The 25,754-nt window shown below is 28.9% G+C and overlaps 1 protein-coding gene across 5 annotated transcripts; it reads left to right on the top strand.

Annotated features, from left to right (window-relative positions):
- Nucleotides 1–34: 34 nt before the first annotated feature.
- On the top strand, nucleotides 35–25,408 carry LOC145195416 (GRAM domain-containing protein 4-like). 5 transcript variants are annotated; one of them, XM_090095943.1, is made up of 21 exons: nucleotides 35–154; nucleotides 612–866; nucleotides 1,013–1,068; nucleotides 1,147–1,362; nucleotides 1,837–1,969; nucleotides 2,302–2,390; nucleotides 2,511–2,584; nucleotides 4,844–4,926; nucleotides 5,627–5,652; nucleotides 5,799–5,890; nucleotides 7,588–7,679; nucleotides 11,199–11,244; nucleotides 11,588–11,703; nucleotides 11,976–12,085; nucleotides 14,815–14,873; nucleotides 20,792–20,908; nucleotides 24,130–24,277; nucleotides 24,353–24,440; nucleotides 24,572–24,653; nucleotides 24,778–24,846; nucleotides 24,982–25,408. In XM_090095943.1, the coding sequence occupies exons 4-21, from the start codon at nucleotides 1,164–1,166 to the stop codon at nucleotides 25,072–25,074; spliced, it is 1,716 nt and encodes a 571-aa protein (XP_089952069.1). In that variant the 5' UTR covers nucleotides 35–154; nucleotides 612–866; nucleotides 1,013–1,068; nucleotides 1,147–1,163; the 3' UTR covers nucleotides 25,075–25,408. The 5 variants fall into 5 exon arrangements, with proteins under 5 accessions (XP_089952069.1, XP_089952070.1, XP_089952073.1 ...); XM_090095947.1 differs by lacking the exon at nucleotides 35–154 and having other exon boundaries at nucleotides 606–866; nucleotides 1,209–1,362; XM_090095944.1 differs by lacking the exons at nucleotides 35–154; nucleotides 1,013–1,068 and having other exon boundaries at nucleotides 602–866.
- The last annotated feature ends 346 nt before the right edge of the window (nucleotides 25,409–25,754 follow it).

The following is a 25,754-nucleotide window of genomic DNA, read 5'->3' as shown; positions in this document are numbered from 1 at the left end:
ACAAAATACATATTTTCGAAAAGATTGTTAAAGTCGTTCAGGATGCATACACAGTAGATATTTGAAAATACTTCATACTTAAAAAATAAACTTTCGCCATATTTCTGTTCTCTTTGAGGAATGAATATAGACAAGAAAGCATCGATTGGCGCAGGTAAACAAACAGTAATTTGATTAGGAAGCTCAAATTGTATTATTAAAGATTTTAATCCTTTTTATAAAACATATTTAAATAAAACAGAAAAATTAATTTTATTAAAAAGTTAGTAAAAAATTATAAAAAAATAATATTTTATTGAATTAATGATAAAACTTAATTTTTATGACCTTAAACTAATAAAAATGCACCCCCAAACAGCTTTTTCATTCGATAACGATTTTTTTACTACGCAATTAAATTGCTGTCGACTCTTAATAATTTGCACTTTTGTTTGCATATACTTCAAATATTAAATAAATCCTATGCAAATAAATTTGTAAAACTTTTTATTTGTAACTATTTTATATTATTATTTAAACGGCTAACTAGAATATTACTTATTTAAAACTAAATTTACACATAATGCTATTGAAGAGTTCTTTGTTTACCTAATGACGTCACTTATTTTTAGAAATTTATTAACTCTTCAGGCTCTCATCAGGCATCTGGCAGATTTGAGTATATCTGCTGGAAATTACTAGGTTTGAATATGAAATAAAGAAAAAGAATAAAAAATCAAAATTACTTAATTATGCAAAAACTTTGATCTTACAAATTTTTTGGTAAATATTCTAAGCTCAAAACATATGAAAAGGATCAGTATAGAGAAAAAGTTAGCTACAAGCTTCGGTAATAAAAAGTTCTGTAATAGACAGATGAAAAAATGGTAGGTATTAAATAGATGATTATAGTTCTTTAACTTTATATTCTTATTTTTAAACTCTATTAGCTAGACTGTAAGTAAGGTATTGTTAAAACAGTAAGTTAATTATGAAAAATGATCTTCAATCAAAGCACACTTACCATTATTAGATGATTGTGGTAATTAAAGAAGTTAAGAAAAGCTGAATTACCCTTTCAAATTTTAGGTAAGAAATATTAATTAAAATACTGGTTGGTTTTCAACATCTTTGGTTATTGGTTAGGTCTAATGATTTTTTAACTAGATTAAAATGATAGTATCATGGATATACTAGATGATAATATTACTCTTTCCATGCTCATGAAGCGCAATAGTGAAAAGACACCTGCTGAGCGAAAGAAAACTGAAAGTTTAAAAGTTACTGATTTGCCATGGTCAAAAGAAAAAGAAGTCTATGAACTTCAATTAAATCAATTGCAAGAACAATTAGTGGCTTCCATCCTCCAAAATCAAAATTATGGTATTTTATATTTTGTACAATATTTTCATATCAGTGTTGTTTCATATATGTACAATATTTTCATATCAGTGTTGTTTCATATATGTACAATATTTTCATATCAGTGTTGTTTCATATATGTACAATATTTTCATATCAGTGTTGTTTCATATATGTACAATATTTTCATATCAGTGTTGTTTTATATATGTACAATATTTTCATATCAGTGTTGTTTTATATATGTACAATATTTTCATATCAGTGTTGTTTCATATATGTACAATATTTTCATATCAGTGTTGTTTCATATCAGGTTTAGCTCCTATTAAAATAACTGCCAGTCTATAAGTCCAGATATTAAGGTTTTAAATGTGACCCCAACTTATAAATCAAGCTGACTTATACACTGGTTTAGACAGTATATAATAAGTAAATAATGAAGAGTTTATTGTAAATCTAAATATATTTCTGTTTTCTTTCTTATTCTCTCAGAAAGTGAGATTAAAAAATTAAAGATTGAAAAAGGGTATGATGCTATTGAAGATTTAAAAAAAGAGCTAGAACAAGAGAAAGAGAAACAAGCGAAAAGTGAGGCATTAGTGAAGATTTTGCTGGAAAGAAACAAGTTTGTAATAGCTTATAGTTCTTTAACAATTAGTATGCATTCAGGAGAATTTCACACAAGTATTTATGAAAATTTTAGTTGTCTACTTGATTTCACAATTGAGCTGGTGAGAATCAGAATGGTGTAAGTCAAAAAAAAGAAAAAAAATTAGTTACTAATGACTTACACCAAGCTCAAATTTAACAAAATGATGCATTGTAATCATAAATATTGACTTAAGTAGAATTTTTTTTTTGATTTACACTATTTTGATTCTCACCATCTCAATTGTGTAAGAGCCTTACAATTTTTTGTGTTTTGTTTAACAAAGACATTTTCTCCTCAAATATTAGGAATGAGTTCAATACATATAAGCCTGGAGATTTTTGTGAAGTTGAACAGACGGGTGGTAATGAAGAAAGTTCCTTTAAAAAAAATGATGGTATATATATTTCCTGCTATTTAAATCACATGATGAGATGTAGTTTATTTAATATGTTTTATCCACCTATTTTTGTTTTCTGAGTGAATTAAATAAGTGTAGCACTTTTTTTGTTTTTAGATGACCTTGTGACAACCAGAAAAAGTCAATTAGCAAAAAGACTATTTGAATTAAAAATATCACTTTGGAATTATGTAAGTTCCCTGAATGATCCTTTATTTCATTTTAAATGTTAAGCATGAAAAGTTGTTCATTTTCTTTTACCAATAGAGAAATGGCATTGATAAGTCCGCCTTTTTTTTTCAGTTAATAAAATTTTTTATGAACACATGTGAACTTTCATTTAAATGTGTCTGTACACTCTTTTTTTTGCAAGTCAGGTATTGTTGACATGTCTGTATTTTTTTACAATTGAAAAAGTCAAATATTTCAGTGATTGAGTTCTTGGAAGGTTAAGACTTATAAATGTGTGAAAAGCAAAAAAAAAATTGTATATCCACCTTTACATGCAATAGTATAAAATTGGGTTTCTGGGTTTAAATTTGTTTACACAAGCCTCTAAGGTGATCCACATACCAGATGTCCAAAAATTGTTAAAATACCAGAAATCATTTCAAATGTTCCTGATATGGTGTTAGATGATAAAAAATCGAAAGTATGTAAAGTAGCTGAGGACCTAAGCATTTTAATAGACTGAGTGTGTTATGTAATATATGAAGAATTTATGATGAAAAACTCTTGAGAAAGATGGGTGCTGCATTTGCTATCAATTGATCAAAAGCCTGCTTGAATGCTTGTTTCTCAAATTTGTTTAGACTCTATTAGCAGATAAGTTTGTTGCAGGAATTTTTTGAGATTAAAAACAAATTTTTTTGATCAAGTATCTTCAGAAAGGTAAAACTAATAACATTGAATATTGTACAAGTCTTTTATATCAAGTTTTGTGAGCTTAAACCAGGGTTAGCAAAGAAAGAAATTACTTCTCATAAAGACAATGCATCTGCTAACAAAACCATTTTGATAATAGCTAAAATCAAGAAGTTATGCTATGAATTTTTTTTGATCATCCTCTGTATTCACCAGATTTTGCCTCAGTTACTATTGTTTATTTCCAAACCTGAAGAAATTCCTTACTGGAAAGCATTTTACATTAAATGAAGAAGGAACAGACAATCAGGAATCATTTTATAATAAAGGAATAGAATTACCGGAAAAAATGCTGTTACAAATTTGTTGTAACTGAAAAATGTTGTGTGTTGAAATGTAAGGAGAAAATTAAACCTTGTTTTATGCCCCAAATAAATTTTTGATTACTTTTCTAGAAAATTATTAGACACCCCTTGAACATAATTAAACTGGTTGCTATTTTAATTAAAAATAACTTAGATTGTTTTTAAAAAAGCTAATAATGGGGTGAATACCAAAAAATATGACTTCTGTTTTTAGGTTATATCAATGAAAATTTTTATAAATTATTTACTGTTTAATAAATTTACCCAAATGAAATTTCATTGTCCAGTATTAGCAATCAATATTATTTGAAAACCTCTGTTTGTCGTTTAAGTTTATAAGTATGCACTTTTCAATTCTTCATCACCCTCTGCAGTAAGCTGGAAGGCTTTGTAACATAACTATAAGATGAAAAACTATGGAATTGTCTTAACTTCAAAAGCTGTATGGATTGTTAGCTAAAGCTCTGTTAGTAGACAGAACTTTAGGGGTTTCTTTTAGCATTATTTACTTAACTTTATTTTGTTTTTTGGCAGTCTTTCTCTTTCTCTCTCTCTCTCTCTCTCTTTCTCTCTCTCTTTTCCTCTCTCTCTTCCTCTCTCTCTCTCTCTCTCTCTTTCTCTCTTTCTCTCTCTCTCTCTCTCTCTTTCTCTCTCTCTCTCTTTCTCTCTCTCTCTCTTTCTCTCTCTCTTTCTCTCTCTCTTTCTCTCTCTCTCTCTCTCTTTCTCTCTCTCTCTTTCTCTCTCTCTCTCTCTTTCTCTCTCTCTCTTTCTCTCTCTCTCTTTCTCTCTCTCTTTCTTTCTCTCTCTCTGTCTCTTTCTCTCTTTATCTATTCATACATACATGCATACATACATACATTAGTATATAATTCGGACCCAGAAAACCTACAGGTTCTGGATACACCTACAATCTCTCAAATTTTGGAATTGGCACTTGGGCACTGAGCAAACCCAGAACTCATTTTTTTTTTTTTAATTGCATCTTGAAGCTTGGTTCTAATTTTTTTGTTTGCTTTTGTTTCGATTTAAAATTGATTGAAAAAGCCACCACTGAAAAAAAATGCTTGAAATTTAAATTCATTTTCATGAAAAATAACAGGATTAAACACAAATTAAAGAGAAGTTTTCCTAACCAGAGTGCCTATGACCTGTAAGGGTAAAATGTGCTAACCTAGTAAGGAGGGATGGTTTAACTGTGACAGTACTTTTAACATGTTTTAGCTTCATGAAAGACTGGCAGATTTTGTTAATGATGAAGATTTAACTGTATTAGAGGAAGAAGATGAACAATTATCAGTAAGAAGGTTTGTGAAGATTTTATAATTTTAAAAAGCTTTAGCTAGAAAAATGTTTCGTCATATTATTGCCATTGTTGTTAATTTTACTGATAATGTGATTGTTGCTGTGGTTGTTATTGTTTACATCATAAAAAGAAGAGATCTACACTTACAAAGAAATAATTGGACTTTAATCATCTGCTGTAAGCTATCTATTAGTGCATTCTGTAAATCAGTAATTAACATCTGTTTAACTCTTACAAGATCAATATTTTATGAACTTAAGACTTATGTGATAAGATCTATCCCTGTTTGTTTACCCCATCAAACATTCATCTGACAATAGTTTATAACAACTTATGAGTTAAGTTTTATAGGTGTGTTTAAGTTGGACGGATGGTTGGTGGCTTCATCACCAAACATTCATCCATTAGAAAAATTTTTTTTTAAAACTTCTGCTTCAACAAGAAAAAAAAAGTTAGAGGATTTCAAGTCAAAAACCTTAATTGTATTTTCTTTAAATAAAGGAATAGTGATCTACAATCAGTAATTTGTAGAGTTTTTTAATTAGAAACTTGTTGAATTGGTTTATGATCACATTGTAATTTATAAATGAATCATAAATACTTCTTTTTTTACTTTAACAATAATTTGGTTTGTTATTTTAACTTCAAGATCCATGTCATTTTTTAATTTATTTTTTTAATTAAATTTTAAAACTCTTTAGGTTGAAAGAAAACATGTCACGCTTTTGTAAGAAATTTATGTTTTTCAAATATTATTATTTTAAATATTATTATTACATATTATTATTTTGAATATTATTATTTTGGATTCAGAGTTATTCACAAAAGGGATTTTTTTTTCATTGTTAAATGGTTTTTTTATTTTGATTTTAGCTGATGCAATCACACCTATTAAGAGGTTCTACAGTGTTATATATGACTTGTTTGCATGGAGGAACCCATGGTTCACTTTCACCATATTTGTGGTATGTTTTACTATATTTATCTCATATCTTTTTAAAAAGTATTTGAAATATGAGAACAATCATTTTCTCATTTGAAAAAAGAAATAAAAAATTTGCTTAATCTGAACATTTTCAAAATATCATTTTAGTTTATTATGGTATTTTCAAAATACTATTATAATTTTTCTTTGGTATTAATACATTAAATGAAAGAAAGTTTTGTTTTGACATATGTTGGTAGTGTTTGAAGTTAGGTCAAATCAGATCAGCTGAAGTCAGATCAATTAAGGAATTTTAGCAATCAAAAGACACTAAAATTCTTGTAAATGTAGATGAGTTAAAAAATCAACCCATGTTACTTTTTCTACTCTTATTTTGTTATAAACACGACCTGCTTTCTAAAATTTGTAGAGATTATAGAAATTTACTGCTTATTATTTATTATTAGGATTGTTAATTTTCTATCAGAGATCATGGCAAAATTCTGATTTAAGATCAAAAGCAGCTTGTTTGATTAATCTTTTGACAAAAAAGTATTCATCATATTATCTGTTATTTCTGGGTTGTTTCAGGATATTTTTCTTTGACAATAATGCTGAGTTGAATGCTGAATATTTTAGATGGCCTGAAATATTGAGCTTTCCCTCATCTTATCAACAATTTTTGAAATCTGATTCATTTCTGTAATGTAAACAAAATAAAAAGCAGGTTTTCTAGTTGCTGTTTTGCTTTTATGATATCAAGCTCATTGTAATGCTGAATATTCTAATGAAGTTATTAGACAACCTGTGAAGAATACTGCAAGACAGAATGGCTAATGAATAACTTACCATGTTACAAATCACAGCTGATTAAATATTTTTTTTTGCATCTTATATAAAAAAAACACTCATCAAGAATAAAATTTAAGGTGATCTGTTATAATTGTTAGTAATTTTCTATTCAGTGTCATTCTGCTTCTTTGCATTGATATCATCTGTTTTAGTTGAAGAATCATTTCTGCTTTATGTATTTTTACTTCATCTTGTTTTTTCATAGAATACTTTCTAGTTTTGTGAAAAATTTCACTTAACATCTTTCACTTAAAATAGCTTGGATTTTTTCTTTCTTTTTGATATTTGAAAACCCATTATGTGGATGTGTCCGTGTAACCAAGGCGTTTTCTGTAACTAAATCGCTTAAACTTCTAGGATAAAGACTTTAACATTTTCTTCATTTAAAAAGCAATTTACCTTCTACTCCAAAAAAAAACTTTGAGTTTGTTTGGTTTTTAGAATGACAACAAGAAAAGCTAAACATATGTAAAAAAGCAAAGAAGAAAAGCTAAAAAAATTTTAAATACTCAATTTTAACTTTGTTTTTGATAAAATTATGACGAATATTAAATTGTTAGCATAATCAAGTCTTGCTCATATAAAAGTAAATTAGCAGTCGTTTTAAAAGTTATAGCTTACTGTTGATAGTTTGAAATTTTTGAATGCCATTGTTGTGAGATAAACTTCACTTAATTTATCAATTTACCATTTATTTACATTTAGTTTTTATTTACATATTATATCTTTTTTTCTAAAAATTTTATATATTTTCTAATTATTTTCTAATTAAAATATTTAAGTTTAGTAAATTTTTTTGGTTGCAAATCTTTTTTAAAAAATTTATTTTTCTTTGTTTAAATAAATCAAATAATTTGTATTTAGATTTTTTAATTTTTTTGTTAGGTATATTTGTATGCTTTATGGGTGGAGATGACAATACCCCTTGTGTTTTTACTTGTTCTTATTCAGCTTTCTTTAAATTTCCTTCATATGAGGTATTTGTTTTTTTGTTTTTTTTTTGCTGTTGCAATTTTATTTATTATTTTATTAAACAAGCTTATTTTGCAAAAATCTGAGTAACCTATTTACAGTTACATTATAAAATACTTTGACCATTTTAGTTTTTTCTGGTCATATTTTAGATTAATAATACAATTAGGGTAAAACACCCCACATTTTTGAACTTCCACCAGTGTTCATCTATACGTTTCTTTTTAAATAATATCTATTTTTTCAGTCATTTTTTGACTTTAATGTATTTAAAATTTATAAAGACAAACCAAAAGAATGAAATCTAAAAAAAAAATTTATACAATTTTATGCTTTACAATTAAAAATTTGGTTTTAATCCTTATTCATGTAGTTTCACCAGCTCAAACTTCATTGCACCTGCTCAATGACATCATATCAACTGAAAAATAAAGATAAATTTACTTAACACATTTTGTATCTATAGTGCAATTGAATTGATAGAATTGGGCACCCTAAAACTTTAGATATTTTTATGTTACGTTATAAAAAGAACAGATAAGTAGTTAGACTTAAGTTATTTTTAAGAGGTTCTTACTAGAATCAGAAGTGTATTGCACAAATGGCTTTTTCTGTTTAGGCTTATTCTTAGATTTAACTTCCTCTTTGCCACCACTGATTGACCTGCAAAATTTTCTTTGAAACATACTCATTAGGATTGGCAAATCAGAAAACATCCACAACTTCGTCCAGCCACTTTTCATGGGGCCAAATAGCCCCACATCGAGTGGCTGCATGAAATGAGTTTTGTTAGGTGGAATGAGGAGAAAAATTATTTGTAAATAAATGAAATTATTTTGGACTTTCATGTTTATTGGTCCAAATAAAAACTGGTATTTGAGTATTATCATCTGTCAGCCACTGGTCAAGAGTGCTGCATAAATATTCCTAAAGAATTTCATGGTTTATATAATCCTTAGCAGATATACCAAGAGCAACTAAATTTGGAGTCAATGACTGGTATACAGTCATGAGGATTCTCTGGTTAGCATATATAATAGGAGCAGGAGGAAGAGATCCATCAGCACCGACATTTGCTGTAATAAAAGTACAAAGAAAATTGTAAAGAAAAACTGAGGAGACTAAGCTCTCATGCTATCATGCTATCATGCTATCATGCTATCATGCTATCATGCTAAGCTCTCATGCTAAGCTATCATGCTCTAAGATATGTAAAGTTAAAAGCAATTTATATTGCTGCATTATAAATAATAAATAAAAGAAATAACAGAAAGATAAGCAATAACTTTTATATAATTTTACATACCATAGCTGTAATTCTTTCTTTGTCTTTAGCTACTGTGGCATAAGGAACATTTTTTGATTGTCTCTCATCAAAGTTAAATTTGTGCTTGGGTTCATATAGGATATCTAGATCTAGTCTTTCTCTGCCAAATAGCTTCTAATGTCCACGAACTGCTGTTTAATTACTTGTTGTGACACATGTTGTTTGGCACTTAGTGACTCCATCATACATGAAATTATGTCACTATTCCCACAATAAATAGTTTGTACCTTAGAAATGATTGGTAAAGATAATATGGTAATGTACTTTTGAAATACTCTAAATAAATTAATATGCAGTTATAGGCCTATTACAAATTTTATTATTGAATTAAGTAATTGCCAATATTATCAATAATTTTTAAACTAAAAAATTAGTAGTAAAGTTATAAAATTAAAATTTTCACCAAACACGCATATCCAGGTTTTAATGACTCTGATCTACCAAATTGATAAGATCTATCCCTGTTTGTTTACCCCATCAAACATTCATCTGACAATAGATGGCACTTGAGTGACATGATGATGTCTTAGGTGACAGGATGAGCTCTCCTTTGTGTACTGATTATATAGCTAGCCAACACTCGCTTCTCAGCTTTGGTCAAAAAAATGCAGAGATCCATTTTTTTTTACCATAATCTTCTTCTTCAAGGTTGTTCTAGGAGTCCCATAATGCTTTGATTCATCAGTTGCATCTTTGACTGCTAAAAAATAAAAATATATAATATGTAGCTACCTAGGCATTAAGAACTTATAGCAAAGGTTATTAGATAGTGAAAAGTTAATAGATAGTGATGTTTTGTAATGACAAATATAATTTAAGCTTACCTCTTTACATCTGCAACACCCTCCGCTATATCTTCTTCAGTATATCCATCTGAAGTAGCCATTCTAGATGTGTCACAACTTTTGTTAATTATCTTTAATTTAATTGGTTAAATTTAAATAACAGTAGCAAGTTTAATTTTAGTAGCCTGGTACCCAGTATTAAATGTAAAATTGGTTTTAAAATTGTTTATGACCTATGAAGAAAGTCTGAAAATAGAAAATAAACATGTATAATTTTGTTAATCAAAAAATATATATATATTTCTATACAACAACTACTATTTAATTATTTAATTTAAAATACATCATAACTATTCAAGTTTAAATTTTTTTAATTAATCTTAAAACAAAAAAAACAGTGTTGTATAATGGTTAATAAAAAGTTAAAATGGTAATTATCAACAATGGCAAAAACTAGCAAGTGGGTGTGGCAAAGACTGCCAAACATTTAATTGCTTACTACATGACTATTACAACATTGAATTTTGTGTCACAGTTTGCATTTTATAATAAGTACAAAAAAAGTCAGTTTTGATAGAAATTACCAGGAAAGGGGGTTATATTGTCTCAAGTGTTTGCCACCATCACCCCACACCCATTCTTTCAAATTCCTCCATTAATTTTACATTTATGAGATATTCCTGCATCTTAATAACACCCTGAAAATGAAAAAAAAAAAAAAAAATTAGATAATAAACAACATGTTTTTGTGAGTGATTATCCAAAAGCTTTTCTAAAGTTTGTCATTTTAGATTAAAGGATTTTTTAGGACAGTTTTTTTTCTAAAAATGTTCTGTGCGTTTATTTTTAAAGTTACAATAATCAAATTTTTGTCAGTTATAAAAAGAACATCAAAGTTTTTTTTAGACATGATTTCTGAACTTCTCAATTAGTTTTTGCACTGCATGTTTTTTATTGACCAAGTGGTGAAGATTAGGTTGCATGGTAAACACTAGGTGTTTTATTCAATTTGTTTCAATCAACTATACAATCATTTATTTCAAATAATTGTACAATCATTTGTTTCAATCAATTGTACGATCATACTTTAATAAAATTTTGTTTGCAAGGTTTTTATTCTTTAAAGTTCAGTTCATTTTTTTCTGCAACTTTTTTTATTTCCAGTGTTCTTATTCTTCTCTGCTTTCTAATATACTTTCCATACTCTTAATAGTGCAAGGGAAAATCCCAGTAAAAAATATAAAGTAAAAAATCTCGTACATAAACATTTTTTCTTTTAAAAGTAAAAAGTATTTATAAGATTTTTTTTAATAGTCTCAAAATTTCCTATAAGATTCTAATGTGTTTACTTTGCTTTATCATTTACCTTCTTATTTTCTAAAATGAATTTTTATATTCTCTTTTATCACCAGAGGTGTTTACATATTTACAGATAAGAAAAAAGATTCTGATGCTGAGGTCAGCCTTTTTTTTTTTTTTTTTTTTTTTGATCCATACGCAAGACATAAAGAAATTTTTAAGAAACAATGTTTATTTATATTTATTATAACCATATAATCCTTTCATTTTATGAAATTTTCTACAAATTTTTTAACTATTCGAATATACAGTTCGTTGTGTTTACAAGTAAGAAAGTATTATTGATCTTAACCTCTTTTTTTGTAAATGAAATTGTATTAAAGCAAATAAAAATACAAACTTTGTTCTGATTTAGTCCTGACTGCTTCTTCTTTAAATTAAGTTTTTAAAGAAGTTTTAAGTAAAAAAAGTTTTTAAAATACTTTTAAAAAAACATTTTTAGGAGATAAAAGAAGATTCATCGTCTCTCAGTGAAAGGTATCAGTTAGTTTTGCAGATAGCAAAAAAAGTACAAAACACGTTGGGGAGCTTTGCTGATACTTTAGAAAAAATTGAAAAGTAGGAAATATATTTTTTTTAAATATATATTTTTTGTCTGTCTTCTCCACTATTTTATTTTATAATTTTTGATTTTATGTTATATAATATTTAATGTTTTCATCTTAAAAACATAAAAGAAAGCCTTAATAGTCTAATGGTAATTTTTTTCAGAAAATTTGTAAGTCTTATTATTGTTGTTTTAGGTGTAATTATGTGAATAATTTAATTAATATTTAGTTTTAGAATAATTGCTATATTACATTAATGTTACAACAATTTTTTTTTTTTAGTTTGTTTCTTTGGGAGCAGATGGAAGCAACCAAAACAATTTACTGTTCTTTATGGCTTATGTTTTTAGCTTCATGTATTTTGCCCACCAACACCTTTCTGACATTAATAGGTTTGTTTTGTATTTATGGTGTTAATGGTTTTCTTCATCCCTGATCTGATTATGATCTATCTTGGAGGAAAAAACATCATTAAAAAAAACATTTTTTTGTTCAATCATTCAAATATTTCCAATCATTCAACCAGATTTCCTATGTGATAAAATGTATATAAGGAGTTTAAAACAATTAAGAGATGTTTTTTTCTCGATATCTTTTTTGTTGTTAGAAAAGTTGTAATAATGATTACATGGGTTGCATAAATGAAGCGTCTATATAAGTAAATTTTAAAGCTTCTATATAAGTAAATTTTAAAACTTCTATATAAGTAAATTAGCTGTAATTTTTAAAGGTTTTTTTTTTTTACTTAACTTACTCCTTATTTCCGATTCACTGTAACAAATAAAACTCAATTTTTAAAATCACTTTTATAAAAAATAAATTTTTTACTCAATCTAATCTGGATGTTCAGGATCAGAATTTAACTGGGCACCAAGTGTTCTTTGGTCGAGCAAAAAGTTAAATAATATTTATATGTAAATATGTATATGTACATGTATGTGTGTGTGTCTGTAGAGGGTAAGGTTGCTTAAGTCATACTTTTTATAAAAGAATCCACTTAAAACTAAGGATCTCTCAAATATGTTGGCAAGTTGTATTGTTGTTATTTATTTTAATGAAATTAGTTTTTGTATTTTTTTGTTTTAGTTTTTGTAATTAGTTTTTTTATTTTTTGTAAATTAGTAATGTAATTAGCATTTATTTTAGTGGAATTAATCTATATGCTTTCAGTAAAACAAACTGAATCCTTAAAAAATGTTTCTCAGTTTGATTCAAGGAACCTGTTTACTCTCAAAATGGTTAGCTGTGTTGTGACTTGTGAGAAAGTCATACATTTAAACAATTATACATTATCAAGTGTATAATTGTTTGAATCCTCGTAGTTTGTGTTCAAACCGTAGTTTGTGTTCAAACCGTAGTTTGTGTTCAAACCGTCATAAATGCAAAGAGTTTTTTTTCTCTATGAAAGTACGCACTTTGAGTGCAATAATTTTTTTTTAAAACTAGGAACAGAAAAAATTACATTTAGTCTTGAGTATTTATAGCATAAAAAAAAATCAATGAGAGAAAATTACATTTTGAGTCATGAAGATCATTTTTGTTAAAATTCAACAAAAAGTTAAAATTGGATTAATTGTGGCTGTGGCATAGAAATATATTTTAAGAAGTGAAACTTTTGCTCCTGTAAAGTGCTTTTGAGTTTATTTAAGGTTTGTATTTTAAAAAATGCCCAAACAGTGAGATACCTGGCCTGATAGACCAGAAACTTGAGATTTTCAATAAGATCAACTACAGTTAAAGTTATGGAGCATCAAATTTGCCAAGTCACAATATTATTTTATGATTCTAAGAATTAAGTAGCAACAGTAACTATAATGTATTTTTTTGTTAACATGAAATATTTAAGTATTTAATAAGTATTAATGTTAAATGCAAAGTTTTTTTTTATCCTTCTGTCAACTTCATCACAAATCATGCATCATAATGATTTGCTATTTAAGCATTGAATCATGTTTTCCTCCCAATCTTCTTCATAAATAAAACAAGTCCCAATCTTTAAATTTATTTTAAATCAATTTTTTTCTTCTTACTTTTGAAGCCCAAATTCTTTTTATTAATCATTGCACTTTTTTTTTTTTTTTTTTTTAACGTTTTTTTATCTGCCTTGCCAGTAGAAATAGTTAACATTATTTCTACTGGCAAGGTAGAGCTCTGTGGAACACTTTTCTTTGGTATATTTTTGGGACCTGAGGTAAAACATTTGTTTTTTTTTATTTAGTTTCTAGGCGCAGTGCATCTTTCTCATAGATTTCTTTACTTTCTTGAGCAACCACCACAGGAAATCTTTTCTTGTTTATTGATGTCTAACAAATGAGTGCATAATGAGTCAAAATAATCATCATATTCATGCCTACTGCATAGCCAAATATCAGTTTTTTATAATTGGTTTTAAGAAATTTAAAAAAAGAACTGTCCTTTAGTTAGAGATGGTGGGTTGTATGAGTAAAAATGATAAAGTTGTAATGCCATACTTGCGTGTTAGCTCTATACCTTTAAAATCATTTGTATGAAGGTGTCCATCTAAAAGAGGAAGTGCTTGTTTATTGTTACACCAACTTTGTGTATTTGATGTTCCAAATTTAGTACACTTTAGTGCTCCTTTCTTTAAGCAATTGTTCATCTTTCTACATTTAAATATTATCAGAGCAGGTATTAATTCACCTGCAGCATTTATACAATATACACCAGTAGTGAGCAAACCTTTTTCATCACTTGTAAGGCCAAGAAACTTGATTCTTAATTGGGAATGTGTTCAACCGACTCCTACATACTTTCAGTGATATTCTTAGGCCTTCCAAATTTGACACTCTTAATTATTTCTTTAAAATAATGCTGTGAAATTGGTACCAAAACATATGCCGTAAATTATAAAAAAAATTTAATTTAATTGCTGTGAGAATTTATAACAATGTTGGTTTACAACAGACAATACTATAAAGAAATCTGTGACACCTGACATGTATTGAGTTGTGATTATTCGCAAAGATGTCTCCCTAGTTTGTTAGAAATTCAAGTGATACAACTAAAGTAATCGTATGATTTGAGCAACTTTACACTAAAGGAAAATTTAATTGTAATGTTTTATTAAATAATAATGCTTTTAATTAAATCATTCTCTTAGGTATATTTGCAGGTGTAAAACTGTTCCTCATTACTCCCATATATGTGCGTTTTCCCAAGGTAAACTTATTTCATTTGGTTATTTTGAATTGTCCTTAAGGCTATTCATAATCTTCATAGTTGCATTATATATAATCAAAAAAATATATATTATAATTAAAAATAATTAAAAAGTATGTTTAGAAATTATGATTGTTTAAAATTATGTAATGGAACTTTTACAGCATATATTATCTTCCTTTTTTCCTTTTTTAATTTTACAAGAGATTATTTTGTTTTATTTCAAAACTCTGACATTATTTTAGAGAGTTGTAAGAATAGTTTTTCTAACAGGAACAGCCTTCTTCTATCAACAACCTTTTGCTTAAGTTCAAAAAATAATAAGTTTAATAGAACATTTTAACTTTTTGTGTCCCTACCAGTTCACGGTTATCATGGATGATGATAATGCCAACCTAGCTGACCCAAGAATGCCACTTATATGGGGTATAACTTCAGTTGGATTAGTTAACTGGTTACGGATTTATGGTAGTTTTAGTTTAAATTTTGTTAATTTTTGCTACTTATACCTCAAATCGTTAGCGATTACTGTGATATTCGGTCACTACTTTTAAAATAATGGTTACACGAGTGTTCTACTATGTAATACCAACAATTTTTATTATAACTGTTTAATTGCTACATGTACCATTTTCATTTTATAGACCAAAATATTGATTTGCTATATAAAGTGTGGCTTGACTTGGCTCATGCATAGCATGAAAATCTCAGTATTTCCTAAGGTATAAACTACTGCCAAAGTGCAAATAAACCCTAAAAAAAAGTGTAAAGCCTGGTCAAAAGACTACCAGTTGGTAAAAAAAAAAAATATGTTTCTGTTAACAAATTTTTATTGACTCTTGAAACCTTCTTAAACTTTTAAAAAAAACCTTCTTTACTTTCAAAATTAAGTGAAAAAATAACTATTTAAGCCCTTTTTTTTTACATTATATTTTACCATTAAATAGCATCTGATTATAATTTAAAGCATGTTTTTTGATTTTCTCCACAACAAGTTTGTTAATAAATAGCTTAATAATACTATTTTAAATGTAATATTAAAATTCATAATTTTTAAGTTAAGAGCTTTTAAGGATTAAGTTGGTTAAAATGTTCATTACAAACTGTAAGCTATGATTTTCTACTTATCTCTAATAACTCAAATTGTGCAAGCAGTTCCTTAAAGATGCTTACTGTTTAGATGCAGCACAACAATCATTCTTTGTACTTTGGATGATTATTGTTTTGTTTATACCTTGACAAATGTTGATAAAAATCTTGATGAGTAGTTTTGACAGTTTGTTCACTATTGGGCCCCAGAGGGGATCCTTTGTGACTGATGAAATCCTTGTGGTAAAAGATGGTGTAAATTTTAGGAGCCATGCTTGTACCAGTTATCATTAAGTAACACCTTTTGAAATTTTCAATTCTTTCAGCAAAGTCTGGCTGTAGGATATATTCAAAGCAAGCCTTGACAACTAAATTGAAACTTTTGAATGATTTAACTATGTAAAAGATGTTGGGAACCAAGTTTGTATCAGCAAGTTGCTGCAACACATCCACATTTTTAAGATGCTTTCTGCATTTATTTCTGTCAAACTGGTCCCCATGATATGAGCTAACTTGAATGCGGAGGGCAGCTGGCCACTTAGCAGCTTCTATCCAAGTAGTTTTAAGGATCTTGAAAAGATGATTGACTTAAGAGGAGATGCAATTCAATTGGTGGAATGATTTCCAGAATCAGAACATTGTCAGGCCCGCTGATGATTGGCTTTCAAATGACATTGCCGAACAGCTTTGCATTAGCAAAAATCCCGCCAGATTGCTGAAAAGACTCAAGGCTAGATTTGATTGAGTCCAGTGTTCACAAGTTTCCAGATTCGGCAAGACACCTTGATTTGATGTCATACTATATGCAAGGGTGCATAGTTGAATGGGTTTGAAGACCACAAATTATATTTGCAACTCTCATATCACAAGCCTAGTTTAAGTCCATTTGCATTATTGGTTTGTTCAATATTGGAGTAAGTTTTTGGCAATTCTTGTGTCTTTACCAGTCCTTTGAGTGAGAGACTGATTTTGTGGCGATGAGCTGGTTTCACCCCTTAATGCAGCATTGACAATGCTTAGACAAAGCTTGAGAAAACCTTTGCCACCATAAATTCCAAAATTAACAAAATAGCCACCAGAAACTTTGTGAGATTAAATAACATGATTCACAAGACTTGATAATTAATTGCAATGAACATTACCCAAACTGTACCAGAAACTCCTTTTCTGTTGGTGATTTTTTAAGTCAATGCAGTTGAAGAAATCACTTAAGTGTTGACCTGCTTTTAGGAAATTCAAGTAAAAATTTGGCTCTAACATCTTGCAGCTTGATGTTTGGTTTATAGTTTTGACCAGTTCTTTTAATCCGTGGTCAATTTTGGAGCATTTGATGGTGATCGGGCACTACTTTGACCTGAAACCAAAACATGCATATTTTATGTTTAAAATAAGCTTTGTTTCGAAAGTTTGTTAAAGCTTTTAAATTATTCTTTTTTAAAGAGATTAGAAACTTGTCAAAAATATATTTCCTGAAATCTATCTATTCTCATTTCTTAATAGCCAAGACTTTCTTTCAATATATGTATGCAAAAATTACTTAAGTATAAATATTTACCGGGGGTAATTGTAAGTGGAGGCCTGGCGGATGCCTAAGCAAGTCAAATAGTTCCTTGCGGGGATAAATCTTTATTGGAAATAACTTGAGATGCAATTTGTTTGGCTGCTTTGGCACCATTTGCTGCTAAAGACTGAAGGTTTTCCCTGTACTTTATTTGAGAGCATTGGTGTGGCAAACATTTTCCTAAAAAGCTGAAGCATGCGCTGCAACACACAGTTGGTTCTTTCTCAATTGTGGTTTGCTCTTCAAGAGGATGTTTTTCTTGCAGCTTTGAAGGACCAATTTGGCTGATTAGGCAATAGCACATCATGCCTCTTGTTTCAAGTCTCACTTGTATTGATTTGAAATCAATCAAAGGGAGGAGTGAATTTCCTTTCCCCTCTTATTTCCTGTGCAAAGTAATTCTGCACGATTTGCAGAGTCCTTGTTGTACTTGAGAATCACTGATATTGATCTTGGTCTTGTACAGTTAGCAAATTCGATCTGCTCGGAAAACTGTAAGCTGTCTTAAACATTTTTTCAGACAGAGCAAGCACACAGACTTTTGATTTTCATCATGAATCTTTGCTTGATTTGGCATTGTGTTAATTCACTAAATCTAACTCTGCCTTTTATTAAATTTAACCCAAATTTATATTGGGTAACAATCCACTTAACATACAATTATTAACATACTTATAATTATTTAAATTAATGATACTTTTTAAAAATTATTAATGACACTTGTTAACAATTATAATTTTAACATACTTATAACTATTTAAATTAATGATAATTGTCACACTTAATGACAATTTAGAAGAGATCTTATTTGATGAGATAGTCCTACAAACAATTTTTACTCCTCTTCAAAAGACTATTTTGCCCTTCGTAACATTTCTCTCTTCACAATTTATTACACTTTTAAAAAACTTTTGATAGAGATTTTCTCTTTTTGTGCCTCTGCAATTATTTTTATAAAGTTTTTACAGATTGTTACCCAATATAAATTTGGTTTTTTTAGACTGGTCCTCCAAACTTTTTAGCAATCAGTTATCTTAGTTATCTAAATTTTTTAAGTTAATTATCTTAGTCAATATAACAAATATTTGGTTTTCTCACAATTTTTCTGTTTTAAGAGAAATAAATATTTCTATTTTCTATGTAGGTATCCCTAGAAAAGCTTTTCAATCATTTTTTAGCATTTTTATGCATTTTGGTAGAAGTTTGTACCTTAGGAAATGCTGAGATTTTCATGCTATGCATAAGCCAACTCAAATCACCCTTTAAATAGCAAATTAATATTTTGGTCTATAAAGTGAAATCGGTACATGTAGCAATTAAGCAGTTATAATAAAAATTGTTGGCATTACATAGTAGAATACTCGTGTAACCATTATTTTGAATAATGGTTACACAAGTATTCTACTATGTAATGCCAACCGAATATCACAGTAATTGCTAATGTTTTGAGGTAAAAGTAGCAAAAAACTAATAAACTTTAAACTAAAACTGCCATAAGTTCTTAACCAGCTAACCATTCCGACTGAAACTTTATCCAGAGTTTAATGTGGCTATAGTCTACATTTGCAATAATTTTCATTAAATTATATAGAGGCGCACTTTGAAATCAAAATTTCACTCAATTTGAACATTCAAATTAAATTGTTTTTCGTAAACAAAGTAAAAAGGTTTCAAAATTTGCATCACAGGGTACCTTGATGTGTATGCTATCACCCCATATAAGTGGCGTTCTTGGGTCTGCTAGGTTGGCATTATCACGATCCATGATAACAATGAGTCGTTTATATCCCTCTATAGCTTATTTACTATGTTAATAGAAATACTTAAAGTAATCAGTATTGAGTTAAATAGAGGAGTAATCCTGCATTATGTTTATTTCATCCTGCATTATGTTTAGTTCATCCTGCATTATGTTTATTTCATCCTGCATTATGCTTATTTCAACTTTGACTACTGTTTACTTCTCTGTATCAAAGAAATTTTTGTTTGTAGTTTTGCTTTTTAAAATTCAATACATCACAGTTTTCAACTTAACTGTTGTTTGATTGGCTGTACCAACTAAAGCATCAGTATAGGCTTTTTGATGACTGGTTGAAAAAAACATCCATTCAGTTTACAATAAAAAGTCTTGTTAGTGATGCATTATTTTAGAAATATTTTATCATTTTTGTTCCTTTTCATCCATTAGAGAAAAAATATAGTTTAGAAATTAATGGAAAACCTTCTTTAATACAGTTAGATAGAACAGTCTGAATCTGATAAATAAAGTAGGCGTCGTGATGAGTATCATCATTTAAATCTCAGCTGAGAATGGGGATCCAGCTTTACACTGATGTTGTAGCTTTTTATCTTATCTTGTACAACAATTTCATAGTTTTCAGAAAATTTACAAGGGACTATTTTTCTTCAATGATATTAAAACTTTAACTTTCAATGGCATCTGGAAATACATAACATCTTGATCTGCATAACATTTGGGATATAAAATATCTGGAGATGTGACATTTAGAGATATATGACATTTGGAGATATGAGTAGGCAATCACTCCGTCAAAATTTTTAGCACTAAGTTTTAACTGTATGAGTTTGTTTGATGAGTTGATTGTTTGCCACTGGATGAAACTTATATCTTCCTTAGAATATGCTCCTTTAGCTTTCTGAAAGGAAACATTTAAGGGGGTATGTTCATAGGCATTTCAAACATCTATGAACATTGGTTTGTGATATCTTTTGTTATATCACAAACTCCCTTTTAATAAGATTTTTTTTTCACTAATTTATCTTGATTTTATATTAATATACAGATTTCAAATGTTTATAGAAAAAGATTTACAAACAGCCAAAAATCATCAAAGAAATTTCATCAAATATAATTTAGGTCAATTTCTAATTGAAATTGCTCATTCTATAAGCCTAACTAAAGAGTCTATGAGTTTTAATCGAGGTAACACAAATACTCTGAAATAATATCAGGAATTAACTTTTTCCTTGAAAATAAATTTCCTGAAACTTGAAAAAAGTTGGGATTCAGCTACTTACAGTTATTACATACACTTTTATCTTTTGTTGTTGAATTTTATCTGATGTGTTTTTGTAAGCAAAGTTTTTAGTACCTAAAAAAACTGCTGTGTATTTTTTAATGTTTACTCCTTTTGTAGACCTTTGAACTTATGAAAGGTGATAAAAAAATTCATAGTTTTGTAAATAATTTCATGAGTAATTTTGTTAGTTTTTTAAATAATTCTTTATTTTTATTTAATGTTTTTAGGTTCAAAATCGTTATGATGATTTTAACCGTATGTGGAAGAAACTCCCAACTCACCGTGAATTATTAAAAGAAAAAGTTGCAGAGGTTAATGAAAAGGGTTCTCAAAGTTCATCTGAAGTGAGTACCTACTTTAATTGTACCCAATTTATTTAGTTTAAAAAGGTTATCACAATCTAAAAATCATCTAAAATGTTTTTAAGAGAAAGAAAAAAAAAAATAGGATTTTAAAAATGAAGAAGTTTAGTGGAATTCTTTTTTAGACACTGGAAATTTTTTGCCCAGTATTGCCTTGAGTTCAACTACCATTTAACAATACTTTGTGAAAAAATTAACTGCTTTAATTGCATTTTGTTGTGAACCGTCTTTCCAAACCAGACTTATTAATTTGACTGACTTATTGAGGCTAAGAATCTTCAACTTATTTTTAAATAAAAGTTATTTAATAACACAATGCAACAGTTATTAAACATAAGGGTTTATTTACTAAAGAATGACAAAATAGGTTAACTTTAATTCAAATCACACAAAAGTTTGTTTTCGATGGACTCAAATGATAGTGTGTATATACAAATAGAAAAATGAAGGTATGAGGAGATATTGTCTTTGTTGAAATAAGAGTCGAAAATACCTATTCAGCTAAAAGTAGAGGAAACTGGGGAAGTACTGTGAATAAACCCTAAATCCTCTGGCACCCAGTATTATAGTCTGATCAGTATGCAATATGTTGAAGAAAGCATAAATTTGAATTAACTATAAATTGTTACACTAAAGAAATCCAGATAGGGATAAAGGGTTTATCTGATAATGGTCTGAAGGGTGGATGTTCCAGAACCTTCAATTACAGAAACACAGCAAGAAAATCTTTTAGGAGCAAGAAAATCTTAGATATTCTTTGAGAGGATTTGATGAAAATATTTTTATATCATATTCTGTGTGTTCTTATGCAAGCATTATATTATCAGAAATTTGTTGTTATTGGACAATTGTTTGAGGAAGCAGTTGAGTACAACCAAGAATGTGAACAACTATCAAGAACATTTGAGCAAAATGTTTTCAAGTAAATTTACTAATGAAGGAGGTTCCTGTGCAGTTCCAACCCATATATTGCTTCTCTGAGAAAATATTATGGCTCCAAGAGGTAGTTGGGTATCACTTAGACTTCTATGAAATAGTAAGTTAAAACATGTTTTAAAACATGTTTACAATGTGTAATGGATGTCCACTGTATGTTGTAAATGTTTACCAAAAGCTTTACAGCTCCATAAGCTTAAAACCAACTATTCTCACTACTAGTTCACTCGTTTTTTATAGCAAAAAAAAACATAAATTAGGACAACCTAAAATGCTTTTTGTTAGTGATATGTGCATATTTTTGGTTGGAAAGAAAGTTCTTTTGCACTTTCATGAAGTATTTAATTACAATCCTCTAAATAAACACAATCAATCTACAATATGATTGCCATTACTATCAAGGAATGGTTCCCTTCCTTGTAGAAACTGCATAGGTCATAAAAGCAATTAAACAAGAAAATACTTTCGGCAAAATACTTTATTTCATGTCATTCTCCCATGAGTTTTAAAAAAATTACTCAATCTGTGAACCATTGGCCTTGATCACAGCCCCAATTCTGGGTATTAGCATCTTCAGGACATACTCTTTAGCTTTCCAATCCACTGCTTGATGACAGAGGCCTTCAAAGCTTCAATACTATTGTGGGAAGATGCATAGACCTTTGACTCAACATATGCTCATATACTGTAGTCCAAAGGGTTTAAATCTTGGGAGCTTGGTGGCCACAAAATTTTCTCCTAAAAAACCCATCATGTTTTTTTTCTGAGTCAACCTTGTGTCTTTCTGGCTGTATGAGACAGAGCTTCATTGTTCTGTTACACAATTTCGGGATTAGGGTCAAAGTTAGAGATGATCAATGGTCTGACATGGCCTTCCAAGATTTTAACATGGTCTGACATGGCCTTCCAAGATTTTAACATCTGCATTGGTTTTGACCCCTGAATCAATAAAAACAGGAGGCATCTTCAGGCTATTGGAGGCCACAACTCCAAACATTATTACAGAAGCAGGATGTTTTGTCTTGAACTTGAACATAATAGGCTCTGGAACATCTTCTGGCATTAAGGTGCTATTGTTTGAAACTTTCTTAAAGATGGATAAAAGTTTCTTACTTCTTTCTACTTGTTTTGAGTTTTTTAGTGTTGAGATGCCTTTTGGATCCAGCTTTATACTTGGCCTTCAGGTCATATTAAAACAAAATTTCTGATTGTGTACTCACAGAGAGTTCCTTAGTCATCTTCCTTTTGATTTGGATTGCGCTGAATTTGCCCTTTTACTGCTCACACAAGCCTTGAAGTCAAAGATGTTAGTTTGAATTAAAAACCAAAGACATGAATGTCCTTTGATTTTAATAATCTGTGGACAAATTTTGTAGCATCCAAGTAACATTTTATGCTCGATATATGGAAGCATTACCTTGTTAATAATATTCTTTTACATAACTTGACAAAGGATACCCTCAAAACAGTAAATTATTCCATCAGGTCCGAACAGCATAAACTTTTTGTTGATAATTCTCTTTCTCTTATTTACAACATGAGGTTATCCTTGTTTTGATTAATACACCACACTGTTATTTGTATTGTTAAATGACATTGCAAACTTTGTTTCAAGCTCCAAATCAAACTCTAACTTGATGCTACAATAAATCTCTCAAAGACAGAGAAATGAGTTAATTTCGACTAAACTCTAAAATCGCGCGTGTTTTTGTATGCACGCTATTTTTTTTACTTATGTAATTAATAATAATTTTTATCAACACAGATGATGTTATTAAAAAACTAGCTAAACAATTCTCAAACTTTAAAATGATATAAAATATTTTTCACCTATCCTTTTCCCTTATTAAATTATTGTCCGGCATCTTCATGCGTCCAACCGTATAATTGTCATCCTCATCTCTTAATTTTCTTTTCCCTCCTTTTGTCGTACGTTTAAACTTTTATCATTTGTTGGTTCGAAGAAGAAAAAAAAAATTATTGTTGATTTGGGTTGTGGTTAAATATAAATGGCTTCTTGCTTACATTTACATTTACTTTCTCAGACCTCACTACGGTGTGAGAAAGTAAATGTAACTTACTGGCTTACAGAGGCTAATGACATTAAAAGAAATTATTATAAGCAAATTGCGAAGAAAAATTTTTGAGTGTTTAAACTTTGGAATAGTTGGAGTAAAGATTATACTTTCTCATTATGTTCTCGAGAGCTATTACAAAAAAAAGCTATTTAAAAGATTTAAGTAGTTGAATAATTAGTTTCTTATTAGGTAAATCCTGCTTCAAACCCTGCTGGCTCAACTGTTAGCAGCAGCAATCGTCCATCTTCTACTGATAAGTTAGATGACAATAGTTCTTGGGAAAATATAGTTTTTAGCGATCGCTTCCAATTACCTTCAACGGAAGTACCGCTACATGGTAACATTTAATATTTCGTATCTCGTTTATTTTATGTTTTTTCGGACAAAACATTGAATAAAATGCCTTACTTAGATTGGAGTGAAGGTCGGCGCTGTACGCTAATGGATAAGGAAAGTCCGCTTTCCAGTATGAAACACGGAAGGTTGTATTTAACACCAAAGTAAGAAAAATATTCTTGTCATGAAATTTTACCCTTTTTTTAGTCTTTGCTTTCTTGCTACTTAAGCAAAATAATATCTTAAATGATAAAAATAGTTTATGTAATTTATAATAATTTATGCACGTATTTAGTTACATTTGCTTTGAAAGAAATCAGTTTCATACAAAGAAGAATATCGCAATAAAACTCTCAGATATCGTCAGCCTCAAAAAGGTAGTACGTTTATTTCGCTACATTTTATATAGAGAGGCTTTATTAAAACTTTATATAAAAGGTGTTGGCTTAAGAAAGAACTTTTGATATTTAAACGGATATACATTCCCTTTTCGTTAAATAGGCAAAGCCGATAGCTTTTTTGCCGGGACCGGGAATGGCTATTGAGCTTGAAGTCTCCGACCATGCAAAGGTTTAAATTATTTTTTTCTTTCAGAGAAGTTTATATTAGAGGAGATATTCTTAATATTAAATTGTAACATTAAGAAAATCTCTAAAATAATGACGGTATTACATCAAAGCGTAGTCTAGAGAAATTCTTTTTTAGCCTTACGTTTTTGCTGCAATGATGGGGCGTGACGAAGCCTTTGACTCGATCATGCGTGCTGCAAGATTACTAAAGCTGTCATGGAGTTTTTAAAATTTCGATAGCTTTTTTTTGGCAATATCTCTTCAATATCAATCTTCAATTTTTAATCCAAACTTTTAAATGAAAAATTTAGAAAGATATGTTTGCTGGTTAAGTTATTTTTGTAAAATTTTTCTTGATGCGTTTATCAACTCGTTGGCTTCAGAAATGCAGACTTTTTTATATGTGCATTTTTTTTATAAATGATCATAAATATATTATTGCATTTTTAAACTGTACATACTTTTGTAAAAGAAGTTCCATAAAATGTATTTCTTATAGTTTCGTTTTTCGTTTACTCTTTGTATGTTTTTCTATAAATAATATATTACTCGTATTTTATTGTTTTCATGCTTTTTTTATGTTGAAGTCGCGAAATTAAAATGTTTAGTATAATATATGATCTAGCTATATGTACCCCGTGAATCTGGCACCTGTTTTAAACTGTGCTACCAAATAACAAATGACGTTACTAAAATAGTGGCCAGAAAATATTGTAGAGGATAATTCGACAATGCGCGACTAAAATTCATTTCTGATAAATTGAATTATCAGACCTTAATTCATAATGAAAAAACGAGTTTCAATTGATTAAATTCCATTTCTAATGCAATGGTGGGTCGAAAATCTATTGGAATGTCTTTATCGGTTGCAGTTGTTTACACCTGTATATCTTAAAAATACGCTTTAAA

Source organism: Hydra viridissima, unplaced genomic scaffold (assembly GCF_058129835.1).
Source record: "Hydra viridissima isolate aposymbiotic clone 2 unplaced genomic scaffold, HvirCarnegie_v1 scaffold_8, whole genome shotgun sequence".
Lineage (NCBI taxonomy): Eukaryota > Metazoa > Cnidaria > Hydrozoa > Anthoathecata > Hydridae > Hydra > Hydra viridissima.
The sequence above is the reverse complement of the archived record's forward strand: the minus strand, read 5'-3'. Positions and strand labels throughout refer to the sequence as shown.